At 41.6% G+C, this 18,278-nt stretch overlaps 2 protein-coding genes across 10 annotated transcripts in view; both read right to left on the bottom strand.

The window, feature by feature from the left end:
* Window positions 1-18,278, bottom strand: part of Ten-m (teneurin transmembrane protein Ten-m) — a 683,381-nt gene that overhangs the window by 487,765 nt on the left and 177,338 nt on the right. The window lies entirely within an intron of this gene.
* On the bottom strand, window positions 12,894-17,677 carry LOC145970523 (uncharacterized). The gene is made up of 2 exons (XM_083097367.1): window positions 13,556-17,677; window positions 12,894-13,428 (listed from the first exon to the last, which is right to left on the bottom strand). Exons 1-2 carry the CDS (start codon window positions 13,613-13,615, stop codon window positions 13,150-13,152), a joined length of 339 nt encoding a protein of 112 aa, XP_082953493.1. The 5' UTR covers window positions 13,616-17,677; the 3' UTR covers window positions 12,894-13,149.

The raw sequence follows: 18,278 nt of genomic DNA, 5'->3' as shown, positions 1-18,278 counted from the left end.
GGCAATTTTTGGCGCGACGAATATCCAGTGGCGAATCAATAAAGAGAGTTGTAGGTTCGACATATTTGCATGCACTTTGCAAACATTTCGGTGAATCTCGAATCTGTTGCAAGAGTCAGAATTCAAAGAGGAAAAGATCGATTTTTTTTCTGCGTGCAATTTTTTTATATCCGCATTCCTCATAATAATCTACCCGATAAATCTCGTTCCGTTTTTAATATTAAAAAATAATTAAAATAAACGATAATATATCGGCAATTCTCGGCGCGACGAATATTTAGTGGCGAATCAATAAACCCGTATTTGCACGCCTACATCTCAAACAGAATCGCGCCTTGCTAATCGCTTTTGCCGACGATATATACTCGGAGGAATACAGTTACAAGTCGAATCCTATCGCGTCGTGTGTTATGTGTATGTTGGCTCTAACTACCCGATGAATTACACGCGAAAACCATGAAACTGGAATGCGAAACGTCATATGCGTCATAGAAATGGAGTTTGCGCACGCCTGTGACATAATTGTCGAGAATTTCACCTGAATAATTATTTGTCTTTACTCGATTTATGCCACGGGACGTAACAATTAGATGTCTGCTGATAAGACTCGCGTATTTTCAAACGCGCGTCACGCATGACATTAGTAAACAAGAGGAAGTGACGTTATCGGGACGATTGACGCGGTCGAATATATACACGTGGTATACATGAATACAAATAAGGGAATAAATGTACGGCTCAGGAAGATTGTTCGCGTAACGATGGTCAGTAAACTCGAGCATGAGCCCTTCTCGAAGCATTTATCATTCCATTTATCTCATAATTATCCTACGTTAGATTGCTACCAAGTGGAAACACCTCGTTTCCCTTTCGACGCGCTTAATTGCCCACGAGAACATCTTGAAGAACATCGTAGTAACCGGCGTTGCATGCGTTACGACGGATAATAATACGTTCGTCCCGTACCCAGTGACTTAGGGAACGGGGTTAAGTGGCCGACAAGTGTAGCAGCTGGCACGGTTATAGGAACTCGTTCCTCTGGCGCCCGATCGCGAGATCGATCCGCGGCTGCGGGAATGCCTTTGGCGACACGGACAATCTTGAGATTGGAAGTTGAGGAAAGTCGTTGCGCACGGTGATTACGGTTAAACCGTCAACCGGTGCCGGCTGGCTGGCTAACTGGTTGGTTCCGAAGTCAGTGCCAAATTACCAACATCGGCGAGAACCGGAGGGACCGCTTTCCTGTCCAATCTAAACAAGCGGAGCATAAAGTTAGCAACTTCGCCGACGCCGCCTCGCCTTGTCACCGCTAGCAGCTTGGCCGGTAGAGAGGCGTCCGAGCGACTAAATAAATTAAGCTGGCCATTTTCGCGAGAGCGAAAAGCTGATTCCGCGCGTGCTATTTCGATTCGTTTTTATCCGATTTCTACATTCACGTCGTAAAAGTCCGAGCAACGATAAAGAGAGACGCTGCTTTCAGCATGCAAAAAGCATTATAGGGGAAAAACGCATTTTCCTGATATCGAAATATATGAAATTGAAAATTATTGATGTTACTTTTAAACGACAATGCTTTCTCTTTAAAGAGAGGGAGGAATGCGCAATAATACTATTATAATATTTTTTCAAGACTTATTCAAACCATCGACGTATAAAGATGTATTACATTTTTGTCCGTTTCTTTGAAAATCGATGTTTCTTCAGAGACGATATTATTGCTCGGATATTCAATGTTGGAATAAGTACAAAACAGCTACTCTTCGTCTTGATGCACAGAATATCGATGTACCACTGACCCAGTAACGGAGGCTCTCTCTTCATTGGAGGATGAAAATATTACCTCGCGAGGCAGAGAGAAACGCTGTCCACTTCAATTTCTGGGATTATTTCCTTCTTTCGTATCTATTTCTTCTCTACCCTTTTTTTCTCTCCTTTGTCCTCGCCATCCTTCCCGCATCTTTACGACCCTCCGGAGAGATCGATGTTTCCGCTTCGAGATACTCGCGTTACCCCATTTTCTCCAGGACGGCACTCGACCATAAAGGGAGATAAGGGCGAAGTTTCCGTGGCTAAAAACTTGTAATGTCGCCCGGCCGTTCGCGGGCATTTAAAATCCGTAAATTTTCATAACGCCCGTCCAAAGTTTCGCGCGACTCGCCATTAGTAAGCGAGGATCCCCCGTTTTCCGCTAAAGACGATACGTTCGAGCTGCAAGTTTCGCGCCTTTTACAACGTTAACGGCGGATCACGCCCTACGCATGATTTTACCTTTAAGGTCGAGTTTGCCGCATGCATAAACACGGTCGCCTCGTGCGCTGCGACGTAAATACAAGTTCCACGAGCCTGATATAGAGCCAATTTTCAAACTTCGCTCTTTGTTAAATTACAGTTGTTACGCGAATACATTTAGATACTAGTAGTAAGTTTCTATAAAATAGTTAAGCTCACGTCTTGGAAATTACACGTGACAGACTTATTTATTGTTAGTTTACTTGGACGTTAATTTGTTAAATGTATGTACATGAGAAAAGGTACTTGTAAATAATTCTTTCAACTTGCCTGAAGTCTGCGTCTATTGTGTTTCGTTAATTATGACCAAGTTGGAATGTCTCATGCCGCGAGGCTTGTTGACTGTCGACGAGAGAGAGATATTATTAAAGGTTAGATTAGGATTCTCGGATGATGGTGCACGAGCTATTCTCCGTGGATATAATGGTAATTAGTCTTATCTGCAACCAGCAAGATTGCACGAGAGGACTCGAGCAAGCCGGAGGAATGGCGAGGGAGGGAAGGGAGACTTCCCAGACTGAATTCCTGCGCGTTTCTCTTTGCGTCTACAGCGCGGTTGCCTAATATCCTATGTCCTGACAAAATCTAACGTCGGATCTCTCGACGCTCTCGGCCTCGGGGAGAATGCCAATTTCACTCGTCCGGAAACTAGTTTTGAATGAGTTCGATTATCTTCCCCGGATATAGAATCCGACGGAAAAACTTCCATGACAGAATGTCTAATGAATGCAAAATGACGTCACGAGTGCGATCTTGGCCCAGGAATCAACAATGGAACTTTAATTGCTGACGTTATTAACTTCTTACTTCATACGCGAAGAGACTTGTCTTTTGAAATAAACCGAAACGCTTCGAATTTAAAGCTAAAACTTTCTTTAATCAAATCTCTTCGGGACGAAGAATATGGATCCGCTTCACCGAGATATTCATATGAGACACATTTATACGGTTGGCTGGAATGTATCATTGAAAGACTCTCTGAAAAACCTTAATTATCCTGTCTTTTTTTTGAAATTCATTCATCGACATGACACAAACACTTGCACGACGTCATTACTACGTTATATACCATCGTTCTTTACTGCCTCGCCGTCTGCTTATTCGTTGACGAGTATTTTTGGAGAAGCAGGGGGTGCGTATCTATCCAAACAGCGCGGAAAATTTGCGGAAGGATTGGATTCGTCGGGGCTAAAGGGGTACAAGCGGGGAAGGGAACCTCGGCACTCTCGTGAAACTTGCGAAAAGAATACGTGCATTTCGCCGAGGATGGTTTTAGAGAGAAACAATCGAGCCGGAGCTTGTTGCGTACAAAAAGCACGGTCGTACGCCAACGTACCGAACGTCTGAAACGACGCTACTATTCTGCGTGAGACATGTGCGTGTATACGTGTGCATGCACACAGGAAAATATACCTACATTCCCGAGCTGTATCCCGCGCTTTTGCTCAGGTACGCAGACGGAACTTGAAGAGACTATTGAGAGATGGAGAAAGAGAGAAAGAGAAATAAACAGAAAAAGAGAAGAGGAAAAACGGATTCGAGGAAGAAGGACCTCTCGACGATTCGACTGCACAGTCGAGGCACTCCACTCAAATTATTTACAAACGAGCATGGGCTTTTTTCCCCTATAGCCTTATATTTCGTTTTTAAGCACAATTATATATAACGAACTTGAAACTTGCATACTAAATTTTAGACGAAATTGAGATTAAAGATTATTTTTTTTAGTATTTAAAAATGATGAAGAAAGAGATGGGAGACGAACTGATCATTTCCTCTGGATTTATCGTAATGCAGAAAAGTCAAACCGGCCGTAAACTGAGATTTCGCCCTTTTTACGACTTTGCTCGGTTAAGAAATGCCGGAAGGTAGCACGTCGACATTCTCTCCCATGAAGTCTACAAAGTCTTGGAAGAGCAGTTCACCTTAAATAATTTCGCGTCGCGCGATTTTATCGGAAGCATAACCGCAATTTCTCTCTTTTCTCTCCCTCCGCTTCTTCCTCTTCCATCTTTGCCCATAAAATGATCGTAATTCAACGACGTGAAAGGATGGCGTCAGAAGTTTCTTCTTGTTCTCGTCGCCACCCTCGCGCAGTTGTGTCCATAAACATATTAAAGTTACTATACTGCAACAATGATACACGCGGAATTGTCGAGTAAAAAGCGTGCGTTTTCGCAAGTTTCAAAACACCTTGTTATCAAAATCGTGCAGCGAGAAGGAATGACATGAGTGATTCTTGTAATTGTACGTATTTAATTCACGGAAATTACATCTATGAATCGACACACGAATGTGTGTGTAAGTCTCTTAGTATTACGCGATAGACTTCTTCTAGGAATGTATTTTGCATGATAGGCAGAATCGTAATGTGATGCGCTTTATCATTAAAAAGAGTACGAAGGTGCTTGCTCCGATAATTTTTCTCTCTCTCAAATATAAAAAAAAAATCTTGCAATTATTCTTCTTTAATTAAAATTATGCGTGAAACATAATAAGTTATGCTTATTTTTTTCTGGCACAGTGGAAACGCTATAATTGACAAGAACAACAATTAGAAAAATATTTATTATTATTGTCTACACAACTTGTGATCTCTGCTTTCGTGCTTTTAAAGAATTAATAAAATAAATCAAACGTTGCGTGAAAAATTTGTTTAAGAGGACGAGATATAACATCGTAGGATAAACATATCAGAAAATGTATGTATCGTTGCCTCGCATCTTCAAGCAAAGGCGCATCGTTCTTTAACCGACTTCGCGACTTGGATGAAAGCGGTCTCGAGAGACCGGAGAGGAAAAAGGGTTACGTCCGCCTTTGCTCAGGGCAGAGTTCAACGGGATAATATACCCGGAGGACGCGAACACCTTTATCGCATTAAAAAAGCGACAGGCTGCCGTCTCGACGCGTGAGAGGGACTCTATATAACTCCCCTTTATTCCGTTCTCTCATAACGGATACACGTTTCGGATCGAACCGTAAGAAACGTCTTGTAGTATCTCGAACGCGAACGATATGATCCTCTTAATGTGTCTCCGAGGCTTACGAGTATTATGATACCCTCCTCACCCCTTCCCCCCTCTCCCCCCTCTCTCCCCCGCGTATCCCGATCGTCTACCCACAGCGATCACCCTACGTTTAAGCCGGACAACGAAGCCCCGACGTACATCGGCTTACATGCATACTGATGCGCTATAACACGTGGATACGTATTAATATGTTAATACGTCTGCCGCCAGTTATGAGACTGTTTGGTATTACAGCTGCTATTCGTTTGTGATCGCGCCATTGTCAAATATTTTCGCTTTGTAACGCGTAAGAACGATACATTATTTATGAAAATATTCAATTGATCCAACGTGCGTGGAGTGTGTGAGAGAGAGATTGTACTTTTTTTTTCTCATGTGATGCAACGCACGGGAAAAGCTGAATAGACGCGATTTAAGTCACACTATCGTCTTACTCCGACCGCCGTTCATCTCCACGTCATTCTCTAACCGGTTTAACATTGACTTTGCGAATACTTGAGCGATGGAATCTCCTACGTGTTAAGTATAACGTTGAAATAAGAAGCGAAAATTGTAATATTGTTTATAAATTTCTGACATGTGAATATTGTTTATAAATTTCTCCCGTCCGTCTATTATTTTTATACGAGCTTTCCCGATTTTTCGCGACGATTTGACATGTCATTTTGCGATTACAAAATTGCAGTCGCAGCTTGAAGTAATAGTCGGTGTCGTTGCTCTTTCGCGACGTTTTCTTAAGATGGTTGCGAGCCGTCGACGCTGCGAGGAAGGAGCTCGGCTGTCGCAAAACGACGCGCATGATTCCTGACGCCTCGTCTCAGACAAGAATGCGGCGCCAGCTAAGCACATTCGTAAACCTGCCGCGTTATGACATTCCTGCGTCGCGAGAGGGTGGAGAGAACAGCGAGATGTGACAGCGTCTTGTTAACGGCACACGATGTCCTCATTATCGCGACTGACGATGATGACGATGCAGGTACGGCGAAGTGGATTCTTCGCTCTTCGAATGATGAAAGCGCAAGGCCTGGAGTGGAGCGGATCGGAGGAGAGGGATCGCGGCCTTCTCATTAAGATGTTCTGTATTCGTTAAGAATAAGGACTCGAGTGGACTTTTCCTAAAAGGGGAAAGATGTCTCAAGTCTTCGCTTCATCATTTTTTCCAAAACGAGAAAATATATTCGACATAAAAACGCGTCTCTCGAGTTAAACAGCGAAGCTATGTGCTGTTTAAAAAAATTACGTATAAATATCATCCCAGAATGTTTATTCGACGAATTAAAAGCTGATTAAAGCTGATAAATGTCTGGTGGAAGTGTACGATACTTTTTTACGGGGATCATATACTGAAGCCCGTGAAAAAGTGTCGCTTACAAGTATCGATTTATGCCGGCTTCAGCTTAATGTCAACGTCATTTCGCTCTCCTTCGAAATATTTAAATCGCTAATAATTGTATAAGCAACGATTCACTATAACTGCTATTATTAATTCCATTATATATAACGTTTATTTGAACTTTATCCCGTGATAAATCGGCAATAACTCATAACTTGGACTACAATCTCGAATTTTCATCTTATAAGCCGCGCACGAGCGACGTTATATATCGAAGCGCATGCACACAAGACGAACAAAACGTCGGTTTTAATATTCCGTATCTCTTCTATCTAAAATCTTTGGCATCCCGCAGGGAGACACGGCTCTGTCTATCGTAAGCGAGGAATGAATTAAAATTTCCGCACAGACTTTGTGCTTCCCGCGATAAGATTCCAGAGTTCAAAGGGTCCGTGATTTCTCCGATCGATAATGATCATTTCCCGAGCATTGTATTCTTATTCGTATTCATTTCGAATATTATTTGGAATAAATAATCGGACGGTCGTTAATTTGCCGTGGACGTTTTGCAAATATTTTTTTCTCGCGAACGAGAATTTGAACAAAGAATTGTGTTTTATGCGTGCGGATATCGAGAATGATTCGTCGAGAAAAATAACTGTTTGTCAGCCGAAGAAATACGAGGCTGTAACGAACCTCTGGGCGCTATCGATCTTTGCCGCGGCTCGTTCCCGCGTCATTAATCCTAAATAAGGTTTATAAGATAAAGCGAAATGGGCTCGTGAAGGTCAATAAATCTGGGGGCGCCGGTAAATTTGTTTCGTATGTACTCCAGATTCATGGATAGACGATACTTACTTACGGAACATGATTTTTTCAGTGATGCATGTCTCGCTCTGCGCGGATTTTGCAACTCGTGTAATAAATTATTATTGATTGCATTCTTTATGTCTTGTATTTGCTCGAAATGTATACGTTTATTTCAAGAATATATTATATTTCGATTAAAAATATGTAATATATATAAAAGTAAAGCAATTTTTTTTGTTCGCATCAGATGATTTATGTCAAAATCATGATGACTTTTTTTTTATCCTGTTTTAACAACGATTGGTTAACAACCCGGATATTCATTAATCTAATTGTAAGCGAAACATAATACGCTTCGGCACAACTTATTATGCTGCGCGTCCTGAAATTACAAGGCAAGCCTCGACGGGACCATTCAAGCAATTTCATAGGGAACTATCTCATCGGCAATATGAAATTTCACGGCATCTCATACTATGTTCGTACCCTCCTCAAGTCATGATGTTAGCATAAATATTCAGGCGCTGTTTCTCTGACCCGGACAAGAAACCATACCGCTTTATGAGATCCTTGCAAAACTGAGATACAAGTGTAAGCAGGGCATATCTTGACTTTTCTCGGTTTCATGTACGAGTACTAATATTTACCGATTCTTTAATAATTTTTAATTGTTTTCATTTGCATCATTTTCGCTTTCGTTTTAATTTAATTAACACGACTAAAATAATTAATTCGTGACAGATTGAAGCACAAATATTTGCCTTCCAAAAAGATCAACGTTTAATTTACGATTCGCGTTAATCGCGATTCGAGTAGACGGCATGTTTAAATTCCTGACTCTTCGTGGGTCGTCTTTGGGGTTCACGGGGGGAACGAAGGGCCACGCCCGGCTCGCGTTGCTCGTTATTCACGTTGCGGAGGAGCCCCATCTCTCTCCATCTCGAGGAGTGCGCTCAGAGATCTCATTCATGAATCTTATCCGAACTGCGCGGGTCTCCTCGTTAAATCTCGCCAATCAGATATATATCGGGGATGCGAGGCGGTTTCGTGGTCGGGCGGTCGCTGCCCGTTTACACCGGATAAAATACTGCGTCGGCGGGCGCTCGCGAAGCTTAATCCTCTCTCGATTCTTCAGCGGTTGCGGCGGCTGCGGCGCATATATTGTGTTTATAGCATACGTTGTTCGCGCCTTGTATACTCCTGTAGGATCTCCTACGATTTCGTGAGGGGTGCCCCAGCCCAGCCAGCGTCGGTGTGTTTCTGGCGCGTTGTTGGAAGAGCGACCGCGCCGCAACTTCCCGCTCTCTCTCCCTCGTGGTGGCTCCCTCGGGCCACCTTCTCATTATCCGTTGGTGATGGTGGCTGCAGGATAGGCGGTGGTGATAGCGATGACGACGACGACGGTTGCGTCGGTGGTAGTGACGATGTTGGCGTTGCTGCCTGGTGGTAGTAATGGTTGCGTCCGTAGGTAATGGCAGTTCCATCGCAACAAAGAAATCGTTATTAAGCGCCGACCCGCCCGGGGATTCGCAGTCCTTCCTGGATGGCGAGAGGAGACGGATACGCTCCATCCAATCCGTATTGCGCATCATCATCGTCGCGCAAACATTCCGTGGAGGATATTTTTTAAACAGGCCGCGATTTTTTCGCGCTTCCACACCCACTCTTTCTTTCTCTATATAATCCGCGATATTTTTCTCGGCTGTGAGAGATTTATCCTTCGCGGGCATCTTCTTCTTGATCGTACGACGGTGGCGGGCCATCGAGATGCCAGATACGAGGCTAAGAAAAATGCGGCGGACTGAACTAGTAGACTTCTTTCTCGAAAACGATTTCGTGGATTAAGGCGAGATACCGGACGGGCGCAATTGCATCCTTATATCTTCAAATCGCGTTGTCCCCGCGTGATGTATCCTCATCATTAGACTTCTAGAAACGTAATCGTAGCCGGGGCGTATCGTTAACGTTATTATGTGTGTCCTACGTTTTCAATTTTTATCTAATTACTGATCAGAAAGAAGAGAGGCTAAAGTCAGTTTGTTTGAATGCTTAATAAATCACATAGATGAGATAGTTTGACAATCTATTTAAAATCGAGATTATGGAAGATACGGAGAGTCTAGCCCAGAATTCCTTCTCATGTAAATTTCGTGAGCCGCGAAGAACAGAAAGCAGGCGTAAGAAATAGTAGGCCCAACTTAGCTCCCCTATTATACCCTAATATCCGTGTAAAGGGGCCTCAACAAGACCTGTTCTTCTCCAAAATAGACAGCTGTTACGGTAGTTTCTTTTCAGAGGCGCACTTTGTCAGGTGAGCGATAGTATGCTTTAAAAATTACAGTCCGCTTCGTAAATTATACATTCTTCACGTGTCCGGAAGATGCATCGGTTCTCACTCCGTCACGCTTCTATATTTAATGGAATAGCTATATCCAGGTATGTATAGATATAAATGAATGATATATGCAAAATGTGTGTATACTAGAATCAAAATATCAATTAAACAGCACTTATTACCTCGTCCCATTTATATTTTGCCTTAATTTTTCTACTCCCAGTCGCGCCAAACTTCGTTCTCTATGCCTTTCTGGAGGCACTCGGTTTAACCGGATTCCAGATAATTCACTTCCTTGCTCTTCGTTGTAACGGGACATTAATGAAATTAACGCGTGCGCTCGAGGTAAGATAAAATTTATATCATACGAGAGATAATATGTGAGCGATAATCTTCGGGCATTATGCGCTGAACGTAAAAAAACTGACGGAACGCAGGTTTCAAAATGATACGAAATGACTTTCTACACGGTTGTTCAGCACGGAATAACGTAGTTTTTTTCTCAAGTAGACGTTTATTTTCTAATTTTTGGGAATATATGACTTTATTCATCGTGAATTAAAAAATACTGTAATGCGCTCTTTTTTAGTTGGGCACCGTCTTTACAACCATCTCATTTCCCTCCTCTCTCATGAGCGGTTTTGTTTTAAATTGCATTATTAATGTTCTCGCTAGCAATTAGTCACTGTCAAACGTGACGTAAGTTTAGACAAAAATTTTGAAAAGAAGATAGATAGCTCCCATTATACGCATATAATACGGAAATGATAAATGATTTTGTAATAGGTAAACATTTATATGCGAAAGAAATATATTTATCATAAAACTCTCATACGTGTCGATAAATATTAATCGAATTAAACTTTTGAAAATAATAACAAGATATATTGCGATACTTTTACATCGAAAGGTATAAATGCTTCGATACATTTTGCTTTCGATAGATGAGGCATCCGTAGTAAAGTAGCACCTAATCACAGACGTAACTTTGCGTGCGTAACCCATCATCTCGAGAGATTAGCAATCGTGTTACGAGCTGTCGACACCTGTCGGAAGCACCTTTCTCTCTCTCGACAGCCAGGGAATTTTTTTCAGATGCGTCTAAAAGATCAGAAGTCTCGTTAGTCGAAGATTTGTAGCCGTTCCGCCTCATTAGGGCACGGTATCGGCAATTGTCTCCGGTCCAACCTGTGTTTTGGCTCCGCCTAATCGGTGTAAAATTCCACGGTATCGGGAATGCCGAGTGGCACTTTAAGCAACACGTTCGCCATAATCAGCCCTCGAACGTCGATCGCTCTCCTCTCGTTATGTACTTGGCCACTTCTAGGGCACTACTCCGAAAATGCGGATGCTCCGATTATGGTGCCGAAAGAGATCGATACCTGAAGCCCGAATTAAAAGTGGGTCAGCGATGTGTAATCGATATCCGGGAACGAGAATCTTTACATGCAAATTACCGCTTGAACGGCGAGGATATATCGCGTTTCGCTGTCGATAAAATATCTCTTACCTCGTTGCCTCGAACGCTTCTCGTATTAATGCGCGCTCGCGTGTATCGAGTGTCTATTTGCAGAAACTCGTGTCAGTCTAGCGATTACGGAGTTACGGAGAAAGTTCTTTCACGATGACGTGTTATTAGTACCGGTAAACGTCATGATGCGTTCAAACGACAGACAGGTAAAGTTCAGTCAACTGCGATGCGAAAGTCGCATGTATTACTTAACAGTTCGCGCAAGATGATAAGAATCGATAAGAAAGTACAAAATGAAGAAGGACACTGACGGCTTGATTGTGCAAATTTAAGCAGCTTGTCGCGAGTTTCAAACAGATGATAATGCATTACGGATGGTATATAAATGTTGCGTCGAATAATATCTTGATACGTGTAATTTCTGCATGAAACGGTATCTCCGTATAATTATTAATTTCGTTATTTGATTCCGCTCGATTCAAAGCGAGCGAAACGTTTGCCACTTTACGCTGTATATATTACGCATCGCGGACAGAAATTGATTGCTTCAACCAGTTTTGAGGCTCCACGATTTAAAAAAGCACTTGGCACACGGGTGAAACCGTCGAAACACGATACGGCGATTAAATGTGAAACAACGACCGGAAATTCGTTGTTTCGTTTCGGTAATACCGCAGGAGAGAGGTAGAGAGGGAGAGGGAGAAAGCGAGAGTACGAGGAAAAAGGGGAAGGAAATGGCAGAGGGGATGTTATGCTGGCGGAGAGCGAACCGGATTAAAGCCGCATCAAAAGCGGGATGGATATATAATTACATTAGCCCGTACTATCGGGTGGAAATAATAGGTTTTAGACGCGGCCGGGAGAGACGCGGTAATTAGGTTGTATCTGGTTCGTAAACGCCGCGTTGTCAGCGAACGGACGACACGCGCAAGCGTGCCTAGCAAACACATTAGAAATCTAATGACACGCTATTATATTTCAGGGTACGACGATCGCGAGAGGCATTACAGTTTGTTACGTTACAGATTTCGTCGCGTCGGTCTTCGAGGACGAGGCAGAGAGGCACTTTCGATCGGGCAGATGCCTCTCCTTCTCTTCGAGCGAGAGACACGACGCGCCTACTCTTTCCTATCTCCTCCCACGTTCTACATCTCGTTAGACGTCATCGTAGACGAATTTACAACGTGTTTGTTGCTCGTTATTTTTCTCGCCATTTTTAACGAGTGTGTTTAACGTGTGCGCTAATTAATTCGTAAGGTTAATAATTAATTTCAGTTAGGTTAATAATTAATTTTAGTTAGACTGATAATTAATTTATCACGAATTAGAGAGAATCCAGATGTACAAACGTTAAACGCAAAGGTTGCTTCTTTATTAACGCGTATAAAACTCTATCAAAGCGAAATCGATATCGGAGCAACTCTTTGACATTTGCATCGCTCATGAATATTCAATGAGGTATTATCCGATCATTAATTATATTGATGAATCACTTCCTTCGTTTTACGCGAAATTCTCTCTCTCTCTCTCTCTCTTGGAGAATTTCTCAGTGAGAAAGAGGCTAGAGAAATTAATAATATGTAAATATAATATATAAGAAATAATAACTATTAAAATTTCCCTCATTTTATGTATTTTTATTCTAGTTTCAATTAATAATTTATTATACGATTAATATGCACAAATAATATTATTATATTATTATTATATTAAATCGCCAATATAATATTATTATATTAATTTTTAAATACCTAGATTAAACTTTACTACTTTTAATAAAAATATTTAATCATGTTCTGACGCTAATATGTGTTTACACGTACACATATGTTATATTACTTATTTTAATCTTGTGATATATATTACATATTCATGTACAAGCTCATGTACATTTGTTCTCTTGCGTCGTATTATACTTTATGTCTAGTGACAAGTTGTTATAATAATTTGGAGTAACCCAGCGCTTTCTTCTCTTGCCCGTCCCGTTCCCCGCGGGAGCCGCAGTAGTGGTAGTGGTAGTGGTAGTGGTAGTCGTAGTAGTACTTGTCGTTGTTGTTGGGCAGCAGCTTCTATTAGTTTCGCAGCAACAATCTTTTTGGAAAAAATAGCTGAGTAACGGACAATGTTCCATAAGATCCGAGAAAAATCCTGGCGTAGAATTCTGTCGGAAAAAAAATAATATACCGTAATACGTGATGAAATGTATTCTTGGAATAAACGACTCGTTATCCCACAAAAACCTGATGGTAGAAAATTGAAAAAGAAATTTATTTCCTCCTAATACTCACAGCCTCCTTAACCATGACGCAAGCCATGGCGACGAGTAGGTACACTAATGATACACGCATTGTTTAGATTTCCCTTTGACGATCGACTCGACTTGTGACACTTGGGCTCGACGAGATCATTTTATACCAAACTTATGAATATTGACCTATTTCTCGTCATTGATGTCTGATAATATATTTTTCTATCGCCACTTGTGTCGCAGTTATGCTTTGTGACAATTAGGTACTGACAATTCCATGAAACATCGAACTATTGTTCCGTCTAATGTGCGACACACATATTCGTAAGGATATCAGAATCAAGTGCGCATAGACATATAAATTATGACATGTAAATTATGAATGGAAATGAATAAAAAATATATGCTCTTCACCTAGAAAAATACAGTCGTTTCTTTGTTTCAAATTTAAACGATTGCTTACGTCATAAATGAACATATCAATGCGATATCTCTCAACAATGAGCGCGTTTTAGCATTTACCTTGAACATAAAAGAAGAGAGTTTATCAAAAATTCCTTCACAGAAAGCTTAATATAATACATTACATCGCGTGGGATCATAGATTAAATTACATGAATTTTGTGTCATTAAGATATTTAAAAAATTACGACCTGATGAAGGAAATAAATGTGGACGATTTCCGCGACTTATGAATACGTACGCATGAACGGACGTACTATAATGAATAATAATGTCATTATGACACATGGCGGATATAAACGTCAAGATTGTAATGCAAATCACATTTAATTACAGAGTATTTTTGAAACGCGCAACTTCCCGATAACTCGGCTACTGCGTACAAATTACTGACGTCCCTTTTCTCCCTACGGATCAAACGGAAGAAAGAGATCCTCGCGCGGTCGTCCATCATCGTTAGCATTTCATTCAGTGACAGTCGGTTCGACCGACGGCTGCCGTTGAACTATGAAAGCTGTGTAAACTCGCCGAACAAACAAACGTTTTATGGCCGTTCAATAACACCATCGTTGCGTAATGTCGTGACGCATGCATTTCCTAGCGCGTAAGATAAAGTGCACATATTTTACGAAGCAACGGCTGCATTTTTCATTCTCTAACGAAAAATCGATATCGACGGTCTTCATCAGGATAGACTCTGCCTACCTCTTCCCCCAGTCTCCGCTATAATCCAATGCTCTTCTACAAGAAAGGTTTTCCAGCAGCTCTGGTTATAGTATCTACATGCATTCATACTGATGCGTCAACGCAACGTCGCTACGAGAGATCCTGAGAATATAATAATAACAACATACCTTGCATATGTAATCACGACCTATTTATGAAAAAAGCGATATTTTAAAAATCTAAATACGTGCATACATTAAGGGAAATGCGCTGGAAAATTCGAAACTAAAAAAGTGACAAGCTGCCACTAGAAAATAAAATTGTTTAGTTTTTACATAATCGTTGAAGGCATCCATTTCTTATATCATTCATTTACTCTTCATCCAAATTTTGCCTTCATTTCTTTCTCTTGAAGAGAAAACTCGGTGAGTGACCGTAAACTTTCGTCTTGCTACTTTGCGTATCGGCTCACTTATCAAAGTAGATACGCCCGTAGTGTCAAAATAGATAGAAAATGCTCGGCCAATATTTGCCACGACGCTTCGACTGTCGTTGGCTGCGCCGGCGGCATTTTCGCGAATCGATTCGTCTCTCGATCGGAGGAAGAGGAGGCGAGAGGCTCCCGTATTCTAGGGAGAATTTTACCGGAAACGATGTACAATCGTCGCGACGTCGGTGAGTCGTGCCGGCTGAGGAAAGAAGGCCGGGGAAGAGAAGGGAAGAGAGCGAGAAAATGCGGTAGACGTTCGCGACGACGGCGACGACACGGAAGGTGAATTTGGGCGCGGGAGAGATCACGGTTGAGGGCGGTTGAGTGAAAAATGAAGGTACGGAAAGCACGCGGAGGGGAATCGCACACGGCTCCGCGCGGCTTGACGCATTGCGGCGGGAAAATATGGGTCGTTCCGATTATGTCGGGAGGAGAGAGCAGCGCTTCTGGCCGGAATCTGACAGTGGCAGAGAGTGACGCCACGCGAAACCTCATACATCTCGTGTATAACTAATGTCCGCATATATCATCTCTTCGTCTCCCCCGCGCATGTGTGTTTCCCATCTTCCTCTCTCTCTCTCTCTCTCTTTTTTTTATCGCGAAGCGAAATGTATGCCGCGCGTGCGCTTCTTCGTTCGGACGGGATGCGGGCACTCTGTCCGTTTCGTTTGAATACGATGCGGAAAACGCGCGCGGAGACTTTGCGAAAGATAGCGAGAGATGATACATTGCCTTCGATCTGCCACGCTTCTTCCTTCAAATGTACGCGTTGCATTTGTTTGAAAATTTCCTTCCTTTGATCTGCAAATTAATCGTACTCTCGAATAAGTCTGTTTGAAGCGATTTCTTTGGAAATTCAAGCAGAATTTAAATTGATTGAACATATATATAATTGACATGTTAAAAAAAATACTTATCTACTGTTCCGACTTATTTTTTTAATTCTTTTATTTTATTAATGCTATTTTTATATTATTTATTTATCGCATTATGAGAAGTAAAAATAGTTAAATTTGCACCTGCTAAAAAAAATTATATTGAAAATTTGTCGCTTTGCCTTAAAATACTAAACAAGTGATGGATGTCTCTTTGATTTCATTATCGTATAACTTTATGATTTATTTTGCGACTTGACAGGTAAATTTCAATATTTTAACTCTAATTATCTGACGTGATAATGAATGAACCGTGGATCAATTAAAACGAATAGGATCTGTTTCATGTCGGTTTGACATTTTTTCGTAGCAGGTGGTCCGAGTAAACGGGGGAAAATTAAAGAATGTTAGGAGCATCTCGCTCGTTAGTCAATCCGCTTCAACCTGTAGCAACAGCAGCGGCAAAAGCTAATTGGTATTCGGCCGGGATACGAGTCTCCGACGGGTCTGGAAGTAGCGGTGGTTTCGAGAGCCGTGTGTTTACACTGCGGACAGAGTCAGCAGGCCCGAAACGCCTCTACAATACAAACCGGTTGAAGTGTCCCCGAAATCCTTCGCGCGCGGGGATCCATAGTTTCGCTCCGAGATTTTCACAAACTAACCGCTCGATCGACGCCATTGTCCCGTCGCGTCCCGAGAGTCCTTCGTGTCTCTTTAATCGACGCAAAGTGTCGTTCTCTCCCCGGTCGATATTTTTCTCTCCGTTTCGAGTGCACTTTTCGATTTCTTTTTTGGTCCTGTCGCATTTTTACTCCCTTTCTCTCTTTTTTTTTTCTCTTTTTTTCTCTCCACTTGTCTCGGATGCCGCGACGTATCCATTTTTATCGGTGTGCGCGAAGCTTTGCGTTTTCTCGAGTGGATTCGCCGGCACCCCTCTCTCGACCTGCCATATTCCTCTAGCAGGTAGAGCATTCACCCCGAGCACGAATGCAGGTGTGCGCTGGGCCGAATAAGCCCAGAAGAGACGCGAGGATGATGGCAACTCGTGCGTCTCCAAGCTTCGTCGTCGTCGTCGTCGTCGTCATCGTCGTCGTTGTCGTCGTCGTCACGAGACTGCCGCGGCAACCACTTCCGTTCCGTGCGCTTCTCGTTTCTACGAACGTTTCGTCACGCTTGTCACATGCTTACCGCACGAAAGAGACCGCGGTCTGGTAAAAATATTTTGCGATGGTCGGTGGCGTGTCGTTATATATTGTCCACCGTTTTGTGTCCGCCGTTGCCCATCAGCCGGCGAACGATGCAGAAACGTATGCGGTTTTGCACCGCGAGAGGAGAAGAAAGCACGAGATGCGACATCACGCGATAACGTTACGTTAAAAACCTCGGTTGCCGCTGAATGAAGGAGATTATATAGTGTATTATTTGAAAATTTAATGCGAGATACGACGTCAAGGGTCAAAGTTTCCTGTGCGCGTCGAATATAGACTGTTTTATATAAAACTCGCTGACTAATGAGAAAGAGAGAGAGAGAGAGAAAGAGAGCATATTACATAAAATTCAAGTTATCGCAATGTTATAGATTGGCGTACATAATCGTAAATTGACTCTTATTTTTATCTTGAAATACTCGTTTAGATTTGAATATGGACTGTTTTATCCTACATCTTGAAATTTAAAAAGGAGAATGATATATTCATATAAAATGTTATATAAAATTAATCTAATTATCCATCAAATTAAAATCAAGCGGCACGGATGTATTCTAGGTATATCGTGGTATTTATATAATAAATAATGTGCATTTATGTTATCTCTATGTTAAATAAACAAATAGATATATTATTCTCATTATATATATATGTGCGATAATTATGCGTTAATATGCGAATTTGATACGCATAAAATGATATCTCTCAATAATGCACAGTATTTATAATATATGTGTGACACTTTTAAAATAAAAATCATCTTTGAAAAGAGCTACAAGGTTTTATGTCGTTTTCTTAATCTTCTTTTTCTCTTCTCTCTCTGTCTCTGTCTCTCTCTCTCTCTCTCTCTCTCTCTCTCTCTAATTATTATTATGTAAGACCTATTTTTCACAGTGAGTGCGTCTGGTCGATTATCTCTTACAAATATGGAATATACACATAAGAGTGCGGCGATAAACGTATTATTTCGAAATACGTAGCAAAAAGCATTAACATGTTTACAATATTTTGGAAATATTTATTATTAATTTTTATATAAATTCCATATTCCCTGTTGTAAAA

The sequence above is a fragment of the Camponotus vicinus genome, unplaced genomic scaffold (assembly GCF_025532165.1).
Source record: "Camponotus vicinus isolate PSW18456_S1 unplaced genomic scaffold, iyCamVici1.0 SCAF_4, whole genome shotgun sequence".
Taxonomy (NCBI): Eukaryota; Metazoa; Arthropoda; class Insecta; order Hymenoptera; family Formicidae; genus Camponotus; species Camponotus vicinus.
This window is presented reverse-complemented; position numbering and strand designations above follow the sequence as displayed.

Coding starts and splice junctions, on each gene's coding strand:
- LOC145970523 (XM_083097367.1), bottom strand. CDS start 13,615: ATGCGTGTATCATTAGTGTACCTACTCGTCGCCATGGCTTGCGTCATG. Junction 13,429..13,555: donor GCGTCATGGTTAAGGAGGCT/GTGAGTATTAGG, acceptor TTTTTCCGACAG/AATTCTACGCCAGGATTTTT.